Raw genomic sequence first — 21230 nt, forward strand, 5'->3', positions numbered from 1 at the left:
TTCTACTTTTGTTCCCTCAAACGCTCGACTAGCTTCCCCTTAATTGCATCGATACTATTCGCTTCAACCACTCTCTGTGGTAGTGAGTTCCACATTCTTACCACTCTCAGAATTCCCGATGGGGATTTCTTGACCATCTTATATTGGTGACCTCTAGGGATGCTCTTTCCCACAAAACTCTATCAAAACCTGTCATAGGCAGTTCGTCGGTGGGTGCAGCGAGCAGGCCTGGGAGCGGCCAGGAAAAGGTCTGTCGCCCACGATTGGCCCCTGACCCACCCTCCTGAATTCACGTTGGTTGGCCAATTAACGGCCAGCAGGCGTGAAGCGTGCGCTGCAACGCTCAGCACTGCCGGGGTGGGATGGGGGGGGGTGGGGGGGGGTGGGTGCAGGAGGAGGGCGAGCGCAGAAGTCTGCACATGAGCGCGGGACCACACGCTGAAAGCTCCCTGAGGACGCAGAGCTGCCTCAGGGAGCTGAAGAATTGGGGAAACAAAAATAAAGATCTAAAAGATGATATAAACGTGTCCCCACATGTGACTCAGTCACATGAGGGACGTTTCAAACGAAGTTGAAAAATTTTTTCCTTTTTTTTTTAAACTTGCCATTGGAAACGTCATCCCGTCTGTGGAAGAGGTTTTGTAAAAAATGCAAAGACCACCTGGCCTATTCGCCCGCCCACCAGACGAACGGTTGAGCGGGCAGCGGAAAATATAAATTAATTACCTGCTTAAGGGCCTTAATAGGCCTCTTGTCAGCGGGTACGCTGCCGACTCTCACCCACGCCCGCCAACAGGAAAATCGCACGAGTGTGTGATGACGTTGGGACGCGCACCTGAAGTCATCACGCACTATTTTACTCCCGATTGGGTCGGGCGTGCAGTGGACAGCAGGATATAAAGTTCTGCCCATAATTTTAAAGAACTCTATTAGGCCATTCATCAGCCTTTTTTCCAGTGAAAAGAGACCCAGCCTGTTAATCCTTTCCTGATCTGTATACCCACCGCATTTATGGTATCATTCTTGTAAATATCCTCTGCATCCTTTCCAGTGCTTCTGGGTGGAGTCATCCCAGATCTGAACGAAGAGTGGTAGCGGGCAGGAAAAAGGACGTTTTACCCACCAGCCACAATGGCGGCTTTTCGCACTGTCGCTCCGCTTCCTGCCTCATTAATTATGCAGCCACAGGAAACACGCTGTCTCGCTGGTGGGCGGCCTCTGAATCGCTTGCCATTCTGTTACCTCACTGTTTCCTTACTCTGGATGCCATATCTAAACTGCAGCCGTGCACACAATTCTCAATGCTTGCAGCCCGGGACTGCTCCACTGAAGACATGGCCCTGAAAGCCAAGAAGAGTTCAGTGACCCGTCACTAGAATGCCTTTTGGAGGCCCGCCGAGAGGCCTTCACCCCCGCTCTGGCCGCAAGAGGTCCCGACATCTCACTGCTCCGGCTTGGGAGGCAGTGACAGTGGTGGTCAGTGCCTATGCTGCATGGAAGAGGCTGGCCATCCAGTGCAGATAGAGGATGAATGATCTCATCCATGCTGCCAGGATAAGGCAGCCATCTCATCACTCTAAACTCACACAGTCACAAGGCTGGCATCTCACTGGCTGCCAGCTCAAGGGACATCACCACTTACTCTCTCTCACAGACCCTCACATCTCCATCTGGCCTCATCTCCTCTGGAGGCTGCCTCCTCAGCCCTCACCATCTTGGGGCCACTTGCACAGATCAACATGTGCCCCCACACACACCCTGGGATACCCCCTTCCCCCAGTCTAGCCCTCGCCCTATAGCCTCTTCACAGGCCTGAGGCCACTTCTCCCCCTTCCCCAAGCAAGCCCTAGCCCTGCAGCCATTGACAAGCGATCTTTGCCTTACAGCTGGTCTGGTAGGTAGAGACCTGCTCATGAACCTCCCTAAAAATGATGTGGTGCTGCCTGCGAAGCCTGGCGCTGGAGACTGAGTGTTGCCTGAGGCAAGGTAGGCAAACAAACCTCAAAGTTCCAAGCGAAGGGCAGCTCGCCTGGTGCGCTTATATACAGTTGTGAACTGCGTTGGTTGGCATGCAATCGTGCCCATGTGCCTGGATGATCCAACATGGGGGGGATGATTCTGGCGAGTAAGGGTTATAATGCCATGCAGATGTATTAAAATGAAGTTCCGGCGCCCACCATTGCCGGGCGGAGTGGACGATCACAAACTGGTTTCACAACAGCGTGAAGCTGATTTTTGGCCTTCCCATCATATTGTCCGCTCGCACGCGCAATGATGTCCGACGCCAATGAGCACAGAAAATTCCACCCTCTCTATCTTTTTCATAATAGTGACCAGTCTAGTGTGGTCTAACCAAGGTTTGATACAATTTCAGCATAACTTCCCTACTTTTCAAGCCTATCCCCCTAGAAATAAAACCTAGTGCTTAGTATGCCTTTTCCTACGGCTTTGTTAACCTGGGGTGCACTTTTAGTAACTGATGTATTCGTACTCCAAGATCCCTTTGTTCCTCTATCCCATCTGGACTTGAATCTTCCAAGTAATAAGTGGCCTCCTTATTCTTCCCACCAGAATGTGCCATTTATCTGTCTTCAAGTAAAACTTGAATTCAGTTTCTTTCTTTTAAAACTATAAATGGACCCTGTTGGGGGAACTTGGCTTAGCCTACTAATGCACAGTCAACTTGTACCCTTTTGTTGTGATGCAGGCAGCATGAAAACTCCACGGTGCCTGCTAATTTAAATCATATAGGCATGCAGCCCAACTCTAAGTGCACCGCTAACCGGCTTACATACTTCAACATGGGTCTAATTATTGACAAAGCTAGCACCATCTAAGGCTAACCTGCAATATTTAAAGCCAGTCTGTGCTTCTTAAATGGGGGCAGGGGTGGGGGGTGAATTTTAGTTGGCACAGTTGATGCAACTGGAAGAGTCTCTGAGCAGAAAGAGGGGTGAAAAAAGCCACAAAAGACCAGGGAGCATGCTCTAAGGTTCTCCAGTACTGGAGGCCTTCAAACAGGTGGGGAAGAGGAGGAGAGCAGTTTCTTTCCCTTAGGGAGCCAGGAGATCCTCCAGGCAGACATGAAGACAGTGGGAACAGATAATCATTGCAGTCAATGGCAGCAGTCTAACTCCGGGGATCTGGGCGCAGTGCCGCAAGAAAGTTCAATGACATAAGAAGTCAAGCTAGTGAGTGCATCTTACACAGGTTGGATCCTTACAAATGAACCATTAATCTCACACATGTCACCACTAGGCCTTCACTAACCACCAACAGTCTCTATCAAGCATGACTCCAAAGGTGAAGTGACAGTGACTGCCCTTGACATCAAGGCTGCATTTGACTGAGTGTGGCATCAAGGAGCCCTAGCAAAACTGGAGTCAATGGGAATCAGGGGGAAAACTCTCCAATGGTTATGTCATACCTAGCGCAAAGGAAGATGGTTATGGTGGTTGGAGGTCAATCATCTAAGTTCCAGGATATCACTTCAGGCATTCCTAGGCCCAATCATCTTCCGCTGCTTCATCAAAGACCTCCCATTCACCATAAAATCAGGAAAGGAGGATGTTCTCTGATGGTTGCACAATGTTCAGCACCATTCGCAACTCCTCAGATACTGAAGCAGCAAGACCTGGACAATATTAAGGCTTGGGCTGACAAGTGGCAAGTAACATTCGACCACACAAGTGCCAGGCAATGATCATCTTCAACGAGACAAACTAACCATCCTCCACCCCTAGATACTCAATGGCATTAGCATTGCCAAATCCCTCACTATCAACATCCCGGGGGTTACCACTGACCAGAAACTGAACTGAACTGGCCATATAAATACTGTGGCTACAAGAACAGGTCAAAGGCTGGGAATTCTGTGGTGAGTAACTCACGTTCTGACTCCCAAAGCCTGTCCACCATCTACAAGGCACAAATCAGGAGTCTGATGGAATACTCTCCACCTGCCTGGATGAATGCAGCTCCAACAACGCTCAAGCAGTTCAACATCATCCAGGACAATGCAGCCCGCTCAACTGGCACCCCATCCACCACCTACAATATTTACACTCTCCACCACCAAGGCACAGTGGCGGCAGTGTGTACCAACTACAAGATGCACTGCAGCAACTCACCAAGCAGCATCATCCAAACCCGTGACCTCCAACAACTCGACGGAAGCAGCAGATGCATGGGAACACCACCACCTGGAAGTTCCCATCCAAGCCACACACCATCCTGACTTGGAATTACATCACCATTCCTTCACTGTTGCTGGGTCAAAATTTTGAAGCCCCCTTCCTAATAGCACTGTGGGTGTATCTACACCACATGGACCGCAGTGGTTCAAGATGACAGCTCACCACCATCTTCTCAAGGGCAATTAGGGATGGGTAGGCCTAGCCAGCGATGCCCACATCCCATGAATGAATAAATAAAAAAAGATACAGAATAGCTGCCACTTTGCCAAAAACCAGCACAGGAGCCTGAAGTTCAAGAGGTAGAGGAGGTGGATGAAGAATAAACACCATCACTTGATCCCACACTCACAGCCACTAACTCAGATATTGACATTGCGTGAACTTTCATCTCACCAGCAGTTCAACAGTCAAAACCAGCCCAATTGTTTTTCGACTACTGAACATAAAGGGCTCAATGTTTTAACTGAGCTGAACAAACTGATCAGACCTTGAGCTAAATAATGAGCAATTTTCTATGGGTCATTTTTCCCATTTGTGCAATTGTCCAAGTATGAATTATATGGTGATACTTTCCAATTTCATTCCATTGTTGGTACAGTAAGTGAATGCAAATCCCTCTTTAAAAAAGTGTGTAAATAAAAAAACCTCATAATCTCGATCAGAAGGCACTCCTTCTAGCTCAGCAATTTCTTCTTCATGTTCAAGAATTAGATTAATTTGTTCCACTGGCGTCATAGGTCGGCTTCCAGGGAACACCTCCCCTGCCGGAGGTGTAGAATCCGATGCTCCAGAAGGGCCAGGGGCTCCATGCCGACTTGTTGAATCTCTGAAACAAAAAACAGTTTTATGCTCCTTGCCGTTTAATAGCATAACCATCACTGAATCCCCCACTATCAACATTCTGGGAATTAGCATTCACAGGAAGCTGAACGGGACCTATCATATAAATACCGTGGCTATAAGAGCAAGTCAGAGGCTGGGAATCCTGCAACTCACCTCTTGACTCCCCAAAGCCTGTCCGCCATCTACAAAGCACAAGTCAGGAGTGTGATGGAATACTCCCCATTTGCCTGGACGGCAGCTCCAACAACACGCAAGAAGCTTGACACCATCCAGGACAAAGCAGCCCACTTGATCGGTGCCCAATCCATAAACGTTCACTCCCTCCACCACCGACACACAGTGGCAGCAGTGTGTACAATCTACAAGATGCACCGCAGCAACTCAGCAAGGCTCCTTCAACAGCACCTTCCAGATAACCCGCAACCTCTACCATCTAGATGGACAATGGCAGCAGATGCATGGAAACGCCATCACCTTGAAGTCCAAGCCACATGCCATCCTGGCTTGGAAATATATCGCCATTCCTTCACTATTGCTGGGTCAAAATCCTGGAACTCCCTTCCCAACAGCACTGAGGCGTACCTACACCACATGGACCAGTGGCTCAAGAAGGCAGCTCACAACCACCTTCTCAAGGACAATTAGGGATGGGCAATAAATGCTGGCCTAGTCAGCAATGCCCACATCCTGTGAATGAATAAAAAATAACTCCTTGTGGGATTTTTATTGATGGTGGTGCAAGAGAGATTTCTTCATTTAAAATTCAAACAAGCACTTTTGACCCAAGAGAGCATAATATGAAGACAACTTTGATTGTAAATTTCACTGGAGTTATGGCTTAGCTTATGGCATTACGAGAAAGAATTTTAAAATACTTTTTACAATTTTAGAAATAGTGGACCAATAACAATTTGTAGTGCCTCTAATGTAATGAAACATCCCATGGGAGCTTATGAAACAAGGTATGACAGAGAGTCACTTTTTTGTTTAGTTTTGTGGGATGTGGACATCAGTGGTAGTGCCAGCATTTGTTAACCATCCAAAATTGCCCTTGAGAAGGTGATGTTGAGCCACCTTCTTGAACTGAGCAGCTTGTTAGGCTATTTCAGAAGGCACTGAGAGACAACCACATTGCTGTGGGTCTACAGGCACGTGTAGGCCAGACCAGGTAAGGATGGCAGATTTCCTTCCTTAAAGGTCATTAGTGAACCAGGTGGGTTTTAACGACAATCTCATCATTGCCAAGACTTCTTTTCAATTCCGAATTAATTAAATTAATTTAAATTCCGTCTGTTGCTGTGGTGGTGGTATCTGAATGCCTCTGCAATACTAGTGCAGTGATATTACTATTATGCCTCCCTTATAAGGAGATATTGGGTGGAATTTAATGTAGGGGAAGGAAGTCTCACCCACTGCTGGAGAGCCGACAAGAGCCCCATTTCACTTCTTTTCAAGAAGACCTTTACATTAGCTGCCAATCAGGCACTTAACTGGGTAGTGGCGGTCCTTCCCCGGAATCAAAGGCCCAAGAGAGTCAGATCAGGTCAATCAGAGGCCAGCAGTTCTACCTTGCACCAGCAGTTCTTCCTTGCTTGGCAGCACCACCAGGGAGGTGGTGGCTGCTGGCAGTAATGCACCCAGGATCACCAAGGGATTCAGGCCACAGAGCAGATTATTTTAATTCTTTCAAGGGATGTCGATGTTGCTGACCAGCATTTGTTGCCCATCCCTAACTGCCTTGGACTGAATGGTTTGCTCGGCCATTTCAGAGGGCAGATAAGAGTCAATCATATTTCTGTGGGTCTGGAGTCACACGTAGGCCAGGCTGGGTAAGAACGTTTCTCTCCCTAAAGGGCATTAGTGAACCAGATAAGTTTTTAACAACAATTTTTGATAATAGTGGCCATGGTCACCATTACTCAGATGATTCCAGATTTATTAAATGAATTTAAATTCCACCAGCTGCTGCAGTCAGATTTGAACCCATGCCCCCCAGATGATTAGCTAGGGTCTCTAGATTACTAATCCGGTGACCTTACCGCTACACCACCATCTACCCCCACAAAGTGAGTGATGGCAGGAGGGGGTTGGGGTCATGGCAGAGGGAGTAGGCTCTCAGTGGGTCCTTAACTTCCGGATGCCGGGTCCCTTGATCAGGCACTGAAAGCCTTTGAATGAGGAAACCACTCCCGCCCCAGGGAAGTCTGCAATTTTCAGGCTTCTCATAAGGAGAGTCTCCTGCCCCCTGGATGAATATCAGCAGTATCTGGACGAGACCCTTAAGTGGGCATTAATTGCCCATTTAATGGCTTCAATTGGTGGTGGGGCAGGAAGGCAATCCACAAGCCTTCACACCACGAACCTAATCAAGCAGAGGCCAGAAGATGGCGGGGTCCCCACCTGTCACCCACCCACCTGATTAAATGCCCCCGTTGCTATCAACAATATATGAACTTTATCTATTTAGTAAAATGATCTGTGTACTGCGTGATTACAATATCCCATTGCACAGTGATGAGATTTGAGATTGCTCCACACATCTCGGGATTGTTTTATTTTTCATTTTAAGTGTAAAAATATCTTTTAAATAGCAGCCTGATCATTGCGCCAATAATTACAGAAGCCACATGTATTTATGAACTATGGATAATTTTATGGTTCTACATTTACAGTTGAGCATGAGGTGACCAAAATTAATTTATAGGATCCTAATTGGCTATCAGAAAAATTAGACTTTTGTTTCATTTTGGCTTACATCTATATCCCGAAGGCCAGAAACAAAAAGAAAACATTGAACCAATGTCAGTAGCCAAGCATGTAATTTGAAATTCTCCTTTCACTTTGAAAATCCTGTTAGGTTAAAACTCAAGGAGTTAGAAATTTGGCTCCATTGCAGCTGGGCTTGTCCAAAATGTATCCATGCTGCGCACATCATTCTGGTGCAAGCTCCAACAGGAGTCATTTTGGCAAAGGCTAATTAAGAAGCATGGTTTACTCACATTAGAAGCAGGCATAAGTTTATTAACATATGAATATAACTGGCTGAACACTTGCTTCTGCTCTCTCTTGCTTCTGCTCTCTCTTGCAACTTTCGCTTAAAAAGAAACCAATCCTGAGATGTGCAAGACAAATTCAAATCTAACAGTCTGCATAAAGGGATATTTTAGTATTTTGGCCAACACCATTGCTTGGGGAGGCAGTGGTGTAGTGACATTGTCACTGGACTAGTAATCCAGGTTTGAAACCTGGGTTCAAATCCCACAATGACAGATGGTGGAATGTGAATTCAATAAATATCTGGAATTAAAAGTGGTGAAACTGTTTAATTTAAAAAACCCAACTGGTTCATGAATTAGGAAATCTGCTGTGCTCACCTGGCCTGGCCTACATGTGACTCCAGATCCACAGCAACGTGGTTGACTCTTAAAAAAAAATGCCCCCTGAACAAGGGCAATAAATGCTGACCTAGCCAGCAGCGCCCACATCCCAAGAATGAATAATAAAAAAAATACTTACTGCTTCTGGGAAAACCAATGCTATGGATTGAAAAATAGGTTTAGCACTATCATTAACCATCAATCCTGCTCCAGTGACCTATGTGCAACCCCCCAAACTTGCACTCCCACCCCTCCTAATCACAATCCAAGATTCACCATCAACATGCAGACCCCTGCGAAGTTCTCTCCTGAAAAGCGTAACACAAAACTGTTTGGGCTCCTACCTTTCACAGATAATGAGGGTCAAGGTCCAAAATTCCTGGGCTCCTTAGATTTCCCCATTTGAGTGCAATCTGTTACCACTCTGTGGCAAGGTGCCCAAAAAATGTTTGTTCCCAAATTTCTAGACCTTGGCAAATGCAACACTTATCATTTTAAAAATTGTCGTCTAACATGTTAAGTCCAATACTAAAAGATAAAAATCCCATCGGACCACAAGTTGCAGCATTTTGTCAGAATTCTTCCCTAGGTACCATGCAGATATAGACTTTAACAATGGAAGAGAAAATATCACAAAGGCTGATCAAAATCAGATTAAATTCAATAGTCATTTGAGCTCCTAACCTCGATAGATACAAAAATAGCTGTCCTTAACACATTCTGAACTTAACTTCTCTGCATCCTGTAAAAACTGCAGATTATAGAGTTGAACAGTGGAAAATGCTTACTTATAAGGGGTTGTGTTACCAGGAAACACAAGTTGCAAAATCAGGCCTATAGTACTTTAAGCTCTATCTCTGCTATTGCCGTCATATTGTTTCATAAGTAGAAGAAATCATCTGTAGTTTCAAAAAAATAATAAAGCAAATAATTGAAATTTTAGAAACTATCAATCGGAAGAGATATGAAAGGACAAATTACCTTTCACTGATAGTCTTGCTTCTTGCTGAAAACTTTCGACTCTTCAGCTCAGGTTGATACGCTTTTGCAGCTGAATGCATCAGTTAAGGTTAATCCAGAAAAACAGGTTACCACAATGGTGATTACTCTTTCAACTGAAGCTAATGCTTCAGAAATCACACATAATGTTTGGAGGAACCATGAAAAATAATAGAAGCAAGGTCCCTTTAAAAGACTTTAGCTAGGAATTTCTTCCATGGTTCTCCCAGTTAACCAGCGTAACTTTGGCAGTAGATCAGCAAGTGCCCCATTTATATACGTAAACCAGGATTTCCACTGATCTTTCAAGTCAACCGAAACTGAGAAAATTCACCGCCTATCAGTATCTTTGCTTATTTGTATCCATAACTCTCCCCTTCACGTAGCAGCCACTTCCAATTGTTATCGTTGTTATATCCAAAGGACTTGATGCACTCCAAAGATGAGGCCAGCTGCTGTGCAAATTCCATGTGAGCCATAAGTTCCAATAAGGCAACAACTTAACATTCACCCAGCTCTTTCATGTAACAAAATGTCCTGAAGCACTTCACGGAGAAGGAAAAGTCACGAAAAGAATAAGATGAATTAGAAGCAAAGATATACTTGATGAGATTGCTTTTGAGAAAGCTTTCAAAGAGTAAGATAGAAAGTAAGTGAAGGGTGTTAGGCATTTCCAGAGTATCAGCTTTAGCTCAATTGGTACTGTTCTTGCATGGAGGTCATGGGGTGCAGTGGGTCACATTCCTGTCTCTGAGCCAGAAGCTCCAGATTCCAACTCCCATTCTGGGACTTGATGGCCACAGAAGGTGCATGCATAACATGGCCAACCAGGTTGATTATCAACCTGCACATCCTTCCACCATACCTACGGCAAGCAGTAGGAGCGGGAGAGTCTTCTGGTCAGCCAAAGCCCCATGTGTGGTAGCTGCTGCACACTAGCCTCCCCACATTAAAAAACTTCACACGCTGGTTCTTGCCACAAGGTGTACTCCATGGAAACATACTCCTCACTTCAAGGGACAGCCAGCTGTAGTGGTTGAGTCTTGCCTCTGAATCAGAAAGTATTGGGTTCAAGTCCCACTTGAGCACAAAAATCAAGGCTGACACTCCAGTGCAGTACTGACAGAATGCTGCATTGGTCAGTTGGTGTTGCCTTTCAGTTGAGATGTTAAACCAATACCCTATCTGCCCTCTTATGGTAGATTTAAAAGATCCCATGGCACTTTTTTGAAGAGAAGGGAATTATCCTTGGTGTCCTGGTTAATACTTATCCCGCAATCAACTTCACAAAATAAACAGACTATCCAGTTATTGCTATTTGTGGGAGTGTGCTGTGTGCAAATTGGTTGCCATGTTTCCTACATTACAACAGTGACCATACTTCAAAACTACTTAATTGACTGTAAAGTGCTCCAGGTGTCCTGTGGTAATGAAAGAGGTTATATAAATGCAAGTCTTTTGTTTTCTTTCCAAAGCGTAATGCTAAGACGTCTCAAAGTTCTATTACTGATAGTGGAGCTAAGTGAGAGGCCAACACATATAAGGTCAATCAGGGAACCTGCCTGAGGTTTTAGCTTATTTAAGCTGGAATTTTCTCTTCCATCCAAAGCCTGAATGTGAGTGATGACATACATGCAACTTTCAGAAAATCTATGGCATCAATAGCTAACATAGACGGTACCCACAAGCAATAATGTCAACTCCTTCCTTGGCTATTGCGGTGCTTTTCTCCATCTGTTGTCAACGGTGACTTGTTTGATTGATGAACTATCACTTATTTTGCTGGAGATAATCCAAAATTTAAACCCAATGGTAAGCTCTCTTTATGGGATCTATTTTAAGCTTCAACTTCAAGAAAGGATAAATGGCCGTGGATTCTTTGTCCTTCCAATTTTCATGTTGGACAGTCCAATGTCACTGATTTTTTTTGTCCTTTCCTGACAAATTTTACATAGCACACATTTGTGACGAGGGCTGTTTGAAAGGAAATAGTTTCTGCAAGCAGAATATGAAGGCCAAAAAAAAAAATCTATAAATAAACAGCTCCCAAAACTATGGGAGAACTTTGCAAAAGTGTTCTAAGCAAATAAACAAGATGCAGTCTTTTTCATTGCTTACTTTCCTCCCACAGTGGAAAAATTGTCACTTTATGACAAATAAAAGAAACAAAAAAAAGACCTGAAGCTGACACCCGAAGAGGAAGAAGAGTGGGAACATTTTGTTTCATGGCTTTCAGTTGACAAGCATCCCTTTGAATGATGGTCTTGGTTTCAGATTTTACCTAGCCCATAGACTATTTGGAAAGAAGAAATTATTTACCACTGCCATTTCACAGAGTCTCGGAAAGCTTTTGTAGATCACATATATATGTGTTCTTCAAATATTGCATGTATTGTGCCTTTAAAACAAAAGTGCTCAACATGTCTTTTGTGATCAAATACTGTGACACAATTATGGCACAAGTTGCATAAAAACATCCCATTTTGTGACAGAGACACCCCTTTGTGTGACAAAAATGACGAATGGCTATTTGTACTTCTCGGGGATAAAGAAAATGCATCAACATACCTAGCATTTTTGTATTATTTCTCACTCCCCTCATGAAAAGATACCATAATATTTCATTGCACAGGACGGCATTGCTGCAGCCACCTTGTCAGCTCGGAACGCATTCTTCAAATTTTTAATTTTCAGGTTGCTTGCTGTTGGTGTGTAGTTATTGCCTATTGATTCACTTGGGCTTCTATAGTAGCGTTGCTCTTTGAATGGAATCGCCAAAGGCCATGATATATCCTGCATTATAGGAGGATGACGGCTATGACGCAATACAGTCTGAAAAGCAAATAGGTTATAGATACAGAACCTTCAATAAAACTGCATGTCAGTAAAATTTTCAAATGCATCCTACGTAAGTGAACACTATGAACTAGACACCGGCTCACTCTATTTTCCTGTACAAGATTTTATGCAAAAATGAAAATCTATTCAGAGGAGCAACACTGTCATCCAGTTATTACTAAAAGCAGCTGGTGATTGATTAGAAAACATCCATTTAAAGGTCCTCCAGGTTTCTATAAGAATATTAAGAGAGTGTGCTATGAATTACACAAATATTCAACTTAAGTTTATCAGTTGGGCTTGTAATGCGGCTCATTTACACTTGCTAGAAGCTACATGTCTTCATACGCAGGGACCCGTCCTCTGCAGGCAAAAGGAACATGTACAGGCATTTCCCTTTTTTGAATTAAACAGAAGTGTAGGGGACAAGATGCATTCTCCATCACAACACCTTGACCAATGGAGTTGGCTTGACAATCAATCAGCACCCTTTTCCCGTGCAGAATAAATTGTTCCTCCCTTTGAAATTTGGCATTCTTGCATCCATCCTGAAGAGTGCAAGTTAAAAAGCTTCGACAGCATGTCTCTTTTCTCAGCAATACTCAAATTCAGTACAACCAAGCAAGTAAAGGTTATTATGGTAGTGTCTATTACTTAGTTTAATAAATATTAAACCTAATCCTAATGGATAGTGGAAACAGAATGGTCATGACCACACCATCAATTTGAGCTCAACCAATTTTGTACGTCAGCACTCAGTCAAAACTGACTACAAATAATTTACTCACTTTAACTTACAAATTTTCAATCATGATTGTGTGTGCTTTTATGTCAGCTGTGGACAGCAACATGCCACTGGAGTACGTCTCTGTGGCTGCGCTGTGCCAAGTTGGCCAAATCTTGACTTCAAACATCCCGCCACAATCATCCGACAATAGTTCCTGATGGATAGCTTAAAAACAACATTAACAGCTGCCTCTGTTTCCACTGTCAAAATGGTTTATGGAAAAGCCTGTCAGATGGAGGAAGTGCAGGGTCACCTTGGGCTGCTGACAGCTTTCCACGGGGAAATGATAAGGACTTAACTGACCTGGCTATCTGTTTAAGCCCTTCATGAACTGGTTCAAAGTTGCTGTTAGGTGAACTGACTTCAACAACTGGCTGTTACTCATAACAATGAATAAACCTTTTGGTGGTTTAGTCTTTTGAAATGACAGGAAGGCAGCATAGTGAAAATTCTATGCTTAATCCAAAAAAAAAAGCTTTATTCTTTGCCCAAGGCATGCTAGGCTAAATTGTTTTGCACACAAGAACTCATAACATAACAGCAAAATCCCCAAACCAGAAACATTCAAGGGAAAAAAAAACTGCAGGAAAAATAAATCTAAAAACCAGGACTCCAGTAGTCAAAATTTCAGCGACAAATGCTGCCAATCAGTACTCCTACCAACTACTGGATGCAATACATACAATCTTGGTGAAAAGTACAAGACATGCTAGCACCAGGTGATAATCTCAAGATTATGGTCTTAATGAAGTTAATCCATCTTTCAGTAATGAAACGTTTTCCAACACAGCTAAATCATGGGAAGAAACAAAATGATGAGGAATAGTACTAAGGTCTATTTGTCCATGCGATTAATTAGAGCAGTCTGTTGATGTACTCTCATATTTCTTTACAATACCAGGAGTGTTGTAGTAGCAGTGCTGCTTCAGATGGTTTGATCCTGTTTCCTGGCTTTTAAAAAGAACAGCAAAACATAACAGACAACAGTGTTGTAAAAATTAAAAACAGGAATTAAAAAGCACAACAAAATTCTGCCTGGTTCTCACATTAGCTACTTTTATATAGTGAATGTGCGGGTCACAAGGTTTGATAAATAGTTGTTTCCTCTGTAGGACTTAATAATCTGGCCAAACTACTTTCTTATCTGCCTGCAGCAACCTACACTGGGACTCTTGGCAGTAGTGAACACTGGCTGTGCCCATAGCAACTTGCACTTAATAAATGCAACTGAGCTAACTGCACCATTGGTACTGAAAACAAAGCACATCGGTGCTACATGGCGGACACTGTATACTAATAAATTCCATATGGTGCCGTTGATTCACTGAAGATTCTTCATACCAATTTGAAAACTTGGATCATTCCTATTTTCTTTTATTCAAATGGTTCTGAGTTCATTTTATAATATGATTGTTTGGAGTTCTGAAAAGATTAAATTTTGACTGATGTCAAAAAATTCAAACAAAACAGCAAAATGTGTTATACACTGGGTTATATTCCTTAAGAAATTAACAGGCCAGTGGCTGCTTTAAAACTGTAACATTCCTTTTGAGAGTTTCTCAGAGACTTGCACTGGAATTTGCAAACGTACCAATAAGTAAACAAATTATGTTTGAATACACTAAAATCTCCAACGAGCCCGAGTAAACAGCACTGGAGCGTTGAACCTTAAATCTATTAAGCCTCAACCAAAATAAGATAGCTTGATGGTACAGAGGACGGGTGCATCAATACATCTACGATGGGGAAATGCAATGCATGTTTGTGTTGAAGCTTCTAAACATGGAAAGCTGACAAAAGTGAGCCAGATCACCAGAGGAGATGCTGAGAATGGAATTAAAGGTTTTGAAAGGCAAATTGTTTTCAACGAAATGTAGCAGTGAACATGGAAACTGCAAGCACATGTGGTCAGACAGGTGTTATATAAAATACGAACAAAACATATGTCAAATTAAGTTACTTCTCTCATCAGCTAGCTCTCAGCAGAACATTAAAATACTTTGCACAAAAACTGTTTGTGTTCCTCTGTTCTAAAGATTCAAAGCACTGGAAGTCTAGACTAAACCCCTTTTAGTAAGCCATACATATCCAGAGTCCAGAAATTCAGGGGCTGAATTTTCTGGTTGATGGGGAGGGGAGGGAGCGGGAGCTGGAGCGGACGCGGACCAGATCACCGCCCGCACCGCCATTTTACACAGGGGGGCCAATTAAGGCCCGCCCAGTATAAGGCGTGACTCCAGGGGATAGCAAGAGTGGGCGAGCGGCAGCGGGAGTACACTATCCACCGGGTCCGATGGCAACCCGGCAGCCTGTTTATATGAAGCGCTGGCAGCCTTTGCAAGGCTGCGCACAATGGCAAGTGGAAGGGCTCACCAGAGGGCTTCTGGTGAGCAGGCCAGTCCGGAAGGTAGGCCAGTGGAGCGGGTTAGGCTGGAGGGTAGGGCAGCAGGACAGGCCAGGCCGGAGGTTGGGCAGGGGGCCAGTGTGCCCCTTGTTTTTCGGATGCCTGCCTTGCTGCCCTCCTCGAGGAGGTGGCAGCACGGCAGGAGGTGCTGGTTCCCCAGGGTAGGAAGAGGAGGCCTCCCCACGTGATGAAATGTGCCTAGGAGGAGGTAGCGGAGGTGGTGACCTCCCACGACATGGTGCGTCGCACCTGGATCCAGTGTCGCAAGCGCTTTAACGACTTGTTGCACTCTGGCAGGATGAGAACCATGTTGGCATTGGGCATTTAACCCAGCAGATCGGCTACCCCCCCACCGCCGTGCGGTTCCTAATGTAATGTAGGCAGCATGTGTCGGCTGGGGTGGGAGTTGGGGGACGGGGGGGGGAGGTGGTTGGGGAACAGGTCTAGCATCTTTGTGTGAGTGTTCGGCAGCAGCAGGGAGAGGAGTCACTGGAGCCCTGATATGTTCTACTCTGGTTGTGGTGGGCTGTGCATAAAGAGAGTCCATGTGCAATTTGCACTAATCAATGCTCGTCTCTCATTTTCAGGAGAAGAATGTTCATAATGCTGCAGAGCATATGAGGATTGGCGGTGGCCAGGCGCAGATCACCTTTCTTAGCTGCTTCGAGCAGGATGCCCTGGATCTGGAGAGGCGCCATGTGCCCAGGTCCACTGGTGTCGGTGAGGCTGGGGTGCCATTAGCCAGGTATGTATGCCCAGCAGTGAGGTCACCATTGTTCTCCCATACACTGCTGAATGTTAATTGATTTAATTTTGCAACTTGGCTTGACCATTGGTTATGGAAGGATGAGCATATAATGATCCGGGGTACAGGGATGTAGTTTGTCATTGTCTCCACGATAACTGATCCACTGTCCTTGTTCTTCCTTTCAGCATCATTGGAGCAGAGCCGGGAGGAGGAGCAGCAAAGGCCCTCTCTCACACCTGAGGGGTCTGAGGTCTCACCAGCGTCACACCATTTCTGCGAGGCAGGCCCCAATGCAGACACTAGCACCTCAGTGGGAATTAGAACATCGGCTCATGTCCCAGGGCACAGTGGTGACGGCACTTCACAGTCGCTGGAGGAACTGGCAGAGACAGAGAGTGCCCATGACACCAGCAGCTGGAGGACTGCAGGGGACCAGGCACATGCTCAGCCGGTGCCTGATGATGTGTCTCTAGAGTCGTCCACGACGTAGCAGGGACAGGAAATGAAGCCAGGTGTGCGGGAGCATCTGGGGGAGATACATGAGGCTATGCTTGGTCTCTGCGGTGGAGGAGTCTACGTGGACGATCGCTGAAGCAATGAGCCACATGACCGAGCACCATTCGTCCTCCATGGAGACCGTGGCGACTCTCGTGGAGAGGCTACTCCAGGAGACCCGTCAGGGCTTTCTGGGGATGCGCTCTGACCAGTAAACCCTCACATCCCAGGCGGGGCCAGCACTGGCTCCACGGGCCAGAGGACGACCGCCAAGGTCATCAAGGCCAACAGGACAGCAGAGTCAGCAGACTGGCTCAGATGTCACTCCAAGCGATGAGGCAGCACCAAGACGTAACACCCGGAGACGTAAACATAAGGCACCTTAGGTACACCACAGGTTTATCACTGGTGTTTTTGTGTTGATTTGTCTTGATTAGTAATTATTGTCTTTTTTTGGAATAAGTTGGTTTGCTTGACATATTAAATTCAGATATGTCACCATGGCTGAGGGTGCCTCTTTTCTTCTGCATGTGTACGGTTTCCAAAGCTTGAGTGCTTTGTTGGACATTCAGCTTTATTAACAAGGCCCTTAGTGACTGTTTCTAACCTGACAGATTTTGCACTTAGGTGTCGAGTATGGAGCCTACAGCCCAGGCTTGTCCTGGAGATCCATCTGTGGTGGGCTAGCTGAAGGTTCATTGGATTAAAGCCTCCCGGGTGTCCCTGCCTCCCTGGAGTATGCCCAGGTCAGCGTCTATCCCCTCAGCATTTCCCTGTGTGTGCTCATCCTCAGACTCACTGATGGACTCATCGTCACAACCACTGCATCGATGTCTTCATCATCCACTGTGTCCCCCCTTTCCAGCGCAAGATTGCAGAATGCAGCATGCAACCACTATCACCGACACAGGATCTGTGGGGTACTGGAATGCATCCCCTGATCGGTCCAGGCATCGGAAGCACATCTTGAGAAGACCGATGGTTCTTTCCACCACAACCCTTGTGCAGGCATGTTTTCTATTGTACCGCTGCTCAGCTTCTGTTCTTGGATGGCAGAGAGGCGTCATGAGCCACCTTCTGAGGGGATAGCCCTTGTCACCCAGCAGCCAGGCATCAAGCCGGGGTGGAGCACTGAAGAGCCCCGGCACCTGGGAGTGTCTGAGGATGTAGGCGTCGTGGGAGCTGCCTGGGGACCTTGCACAGACTTGTAGAATCAGCATCCTGTGATCAGACACTATCTGCACGTTCATGGAGTGGAAGCCCTTCCTGTTGACGAAGGCACGGGGCTCACTTGCTGGCACCTTGATGGCCACATGTGTACAGTCTATAGCACCCTGGACACGGGGGAAGCCAGCAATGGCAGCGAAGCCTCTGGCTCACTGTGTCTGGCTTACCTGGTCCCAGCGGTAATGGATGAAGGTCAATGCAGGCCTGGACAGAGCATCTGTAACCTGCTTGACACAAGTGTGGACAGCTGATTGGGAGACACCGCAAAGATCGCCCACTGACCCCTGGAAGGAGCCAGAGGCATAGAGGTGGAGAGCAACTGTGACCTTCAGAGCCACTGCCATGGGGTGTCCGCCCACACAGTTAGCGAAGATCTCAGGCCCTATCATCTGACAGATATGGTTGACTGTATCCCTTGAGAGACGGAGCCTCCTTCGGCACAGCACCTCAGACATATTGAGGTGGCTGCTTCGCCACCTGTATACCCTGGCAGCAGGATAGTGGCATGTCATAACATTCAAGGCTATGGGCCAAGTGCTGGTAAATGGGATTAGGTAGATAGGTCAGGTGTTTCTCACATGTCAGTGCAGACTCAATGGGCCGAAGGGCCTCTTCTGCACTGTGTGATTCTGTGATTCTGTCTTCTGCTGTCCCTCCCGCCTTGATCTACCTCTTGGCCCTGTGCCCCTTGTGCCTGCGTCTGTCCTCCCAAAGGTGGCTCCCCTGGAGGCTGAATGTGCTACTCCTGGCCTCCTCCCCCTTTTCACCCTCCCTTCCTCGTCAGAGGAACTGCCTCCAGTGGATAGTGCAGCTCCCATTCCCAGGCTAAGGGAAGGCTTCCTGAAACCTGCAGGCCCAGAAAAGGTTACTCACTGCAGAGTGCTAACCTGAAGGTTAAGAGTCCAGACAGAGCAGCTGGGATGCGTTCTGAAGTACTGCAAATTACACAGGCAAGTTTCAAAAGCTTTCAAAAATAAATACTTCACAGAGCACATTCACGACCCCACTGAGCCCTCTTATCCCACCTGTGGATGAGGTTTATACAAATGTCTCTTACCCGCCTGCCCATTGTGCCCATGCGCCAACCAAAAGATTACACGGGCACCGAAAAAATCGGCATCAATTGATGAGTCAAGGGCCTTAACTGGCCCGTTAATTAACGGCGGGCGCGCATGGGACATCGTCGCACACCCGCCCAGCAAAATATCGCCCGATGTCACTGCGCATCATTTTACGCGTGGACGTGGGGCCCGCCACCCCCTGCAAGCCAACGGAAAAGTTCTGCCCCAGCAATCGGAAGATATTCATATCCTTAAGCACAATAACAGGCACTTGAATTGCTGGTGGATCACCTTTCAATTGCACAAAAGCCTTTTGTTTTCAAGTGCTCACCACCAATTGTATTGGATTTCCTTTAAGAAGAGACTATCTTTTCCGACAATTGTTTTTTTAAGGATTCTTTGTTGTTAACAATGATTATGGTGCACATCAGCCCCAAAGCAGGCAGCACACTGGAGAGTCCAGCCAATCTTAATGGGCAACACCCACCTGAACCCTTCTTGGGTTCTTGGCCAATCAGCAGGAACAGGAATTTGGTTGCAGGAGGTCACAGCTCCGGATACAGTCCCCAAGTCAGTTGGGGGTGGGGTGGGGGTTCTCAGGATGCAATCCGGAGTTGGGGTGTGGTGCAATGAGTAAGGGAGTAAAAGGCTTCCAAGCGATTTCCTCACTTCTGCTCCTCCTCAACCACAAGTGTTAATCCACTCCCAAGCCAGTTGCTGCATGAGACTAGACACTATTTGTTATCTTGATAATAGGTTTATTTGCAGAATGCATCATTACATATAAGATAAAAGCAAAATACTATGGATGCTGGAAATCTAGAACAAAAACAAAAATACCTGGAAAAACTCAGCAGGTCTGACAGCATCTGCGGAGACGAACACAGTTAACGTTTTGAGTCCGAATGACACTTCATCAGAACTAAGGAAAAATAGAAAAGAGGTGAAATATAAGTTGGTTTAAGAGGGGGCAGGACAGGTAGAGCTGGATAGACGGCCAGTGATAGGTGGAGATTGCCAAAAGATGTCATAGACAAAAGAACAAAGAGGTGTTGACGATGGTGATATTAGCTAAGAAATGTGTTAATAGGGACATTAATGGTGGAAAGCAGGACGAGCAAGAGACAGATGGGGGGGGAATCAAAATAGGTTTACAGGTAGAGATAAAACAATGGATGGAAATACATTTAAAAATAATGGAAATAGGTGGGAAAAGAAAAATATATATAAATTGTTGAAAAAAGGGGGATCGGAAAGAGGGTGGGGAAGGAGGAGAGAGTTCATGATCTAAAGTTGTTGAACTCAATATTCAGTCCGGAAGGCTGTAAAGTACCTAGATAGAAGATGAAATGCTGTTCCTCCAGTTTGCGTTGAACTTCACTGGAACGTTGCAGCAGGCCAAGGATGGACATGTGGGCATGAGAGTAGGGTGGTGTTGAAATGGCAAGTGACAAGGAGGTCTGGGTCATGCTTGCAGACAAACCAAAGGTGTTCCGCAAAGCGGTCACCCAGTCTGCGTTTGGTCTCTCCAATGTAGAGGAAACCGCATTGGGAGCAGCAAATGTAGTAGACTAAATTGAGGGAAGTGCAAATGAAATGCTGCTTCACTTGAAAGGAGTGTTTGGGCCCTTGGATGGTGAGGAGGGGGTAAGTAAAGGGGCATGTGTTGCACTTTCTGCGGTTGCATGGGAAGGTGCCATGGGAAGGAATTGAGGTGTAGGGGGTGATGAAGGAGCGGACCAGGGTGTCCTGGAGGGAATGATCCCTGCGAAATGCCGCCAGGGGTGGTGAAGGGACGATGTGTTTGGTGGTGGTATCATGCTGGAGTTGGCGGAAATGGTGGAGGATGATCCTTTGAATGCGGAGGCTGGTGGGGTGATAAATGAGGACAAGGGGGACCCTATCATGGTTCTGGGAGGGAGAGGAAGGCATGAGTGCGAATGCGTGGGAGATGGGGCCAGACACAGTTGAGGGCCCTGTCAACCACTGTGGGTGGAAAACCTCAGTTAAGGAAGAAGGAAGACATGTCAGAGGAACTGTTTTTGAAAGTGACATCATCAGAACAGATGCGATGGAGGCGAAGGAACTGAGAGAATGGGATGGAGTCCTTACAGGATGCGGGGTGTGAGGAGGTGTAGTCGAGGTAGCTGTGGGAGTCGTTAGGCTTGTAATGAATATTGGTGGACAATCTATCACCAGAAATTGAGACAGAGACGTCAAGGAAGGGAAGGGAAGTAAAAACAAAAAACTGCGGA

The 21230-nt window shown here is 46.0% G+C and overlaps 1 protein-coding gene across 1 annotated transcript in view; it reads right to left on the reverse strand.

Annotated features, from left to right (window-relative positions):
- The window catches only part of dnah3 (dynein axonemal heavy chain 3), a 170740-nt gene that overhangs the window by 136513 nt on the left and 12997 nt on the right, over window positions 1–21230 (reverse strand). Inside the window, exons 2-4 of the mRNA XM_041206203.1 lie at window positions 12028–12247; window positions 9398–9467; window positions 4842–5022 (exon numbers count right to left, since the gene is read on the reverse strand). Of these exons, the coding sequence (XP_041062137.1) occupies window positions 4842–5022; window positions 9398–9467; window positions 12028–12247 (471 nt within the window). The remainder of the gene's footprint in view (window positions 1–4841; window positions 5023–9397; window positions 9468–12027; window positions 12248–21230) is intronic.

This window comes from Carcharodon carcharias, chromosome 15, assembly GCF_017639515.1.
Source record: "Carcharodon carcharias isolate sCarCar2 chromosome 15, sCarCar2.pri, whole genome shotgun sequence".
Lineage (NCBI taxonomy): Eukaryota > Metazoa > Chordata > Chondrichthyes > Lamniformes > Lamnidae > Carcharodon > Carcharodon carcharias.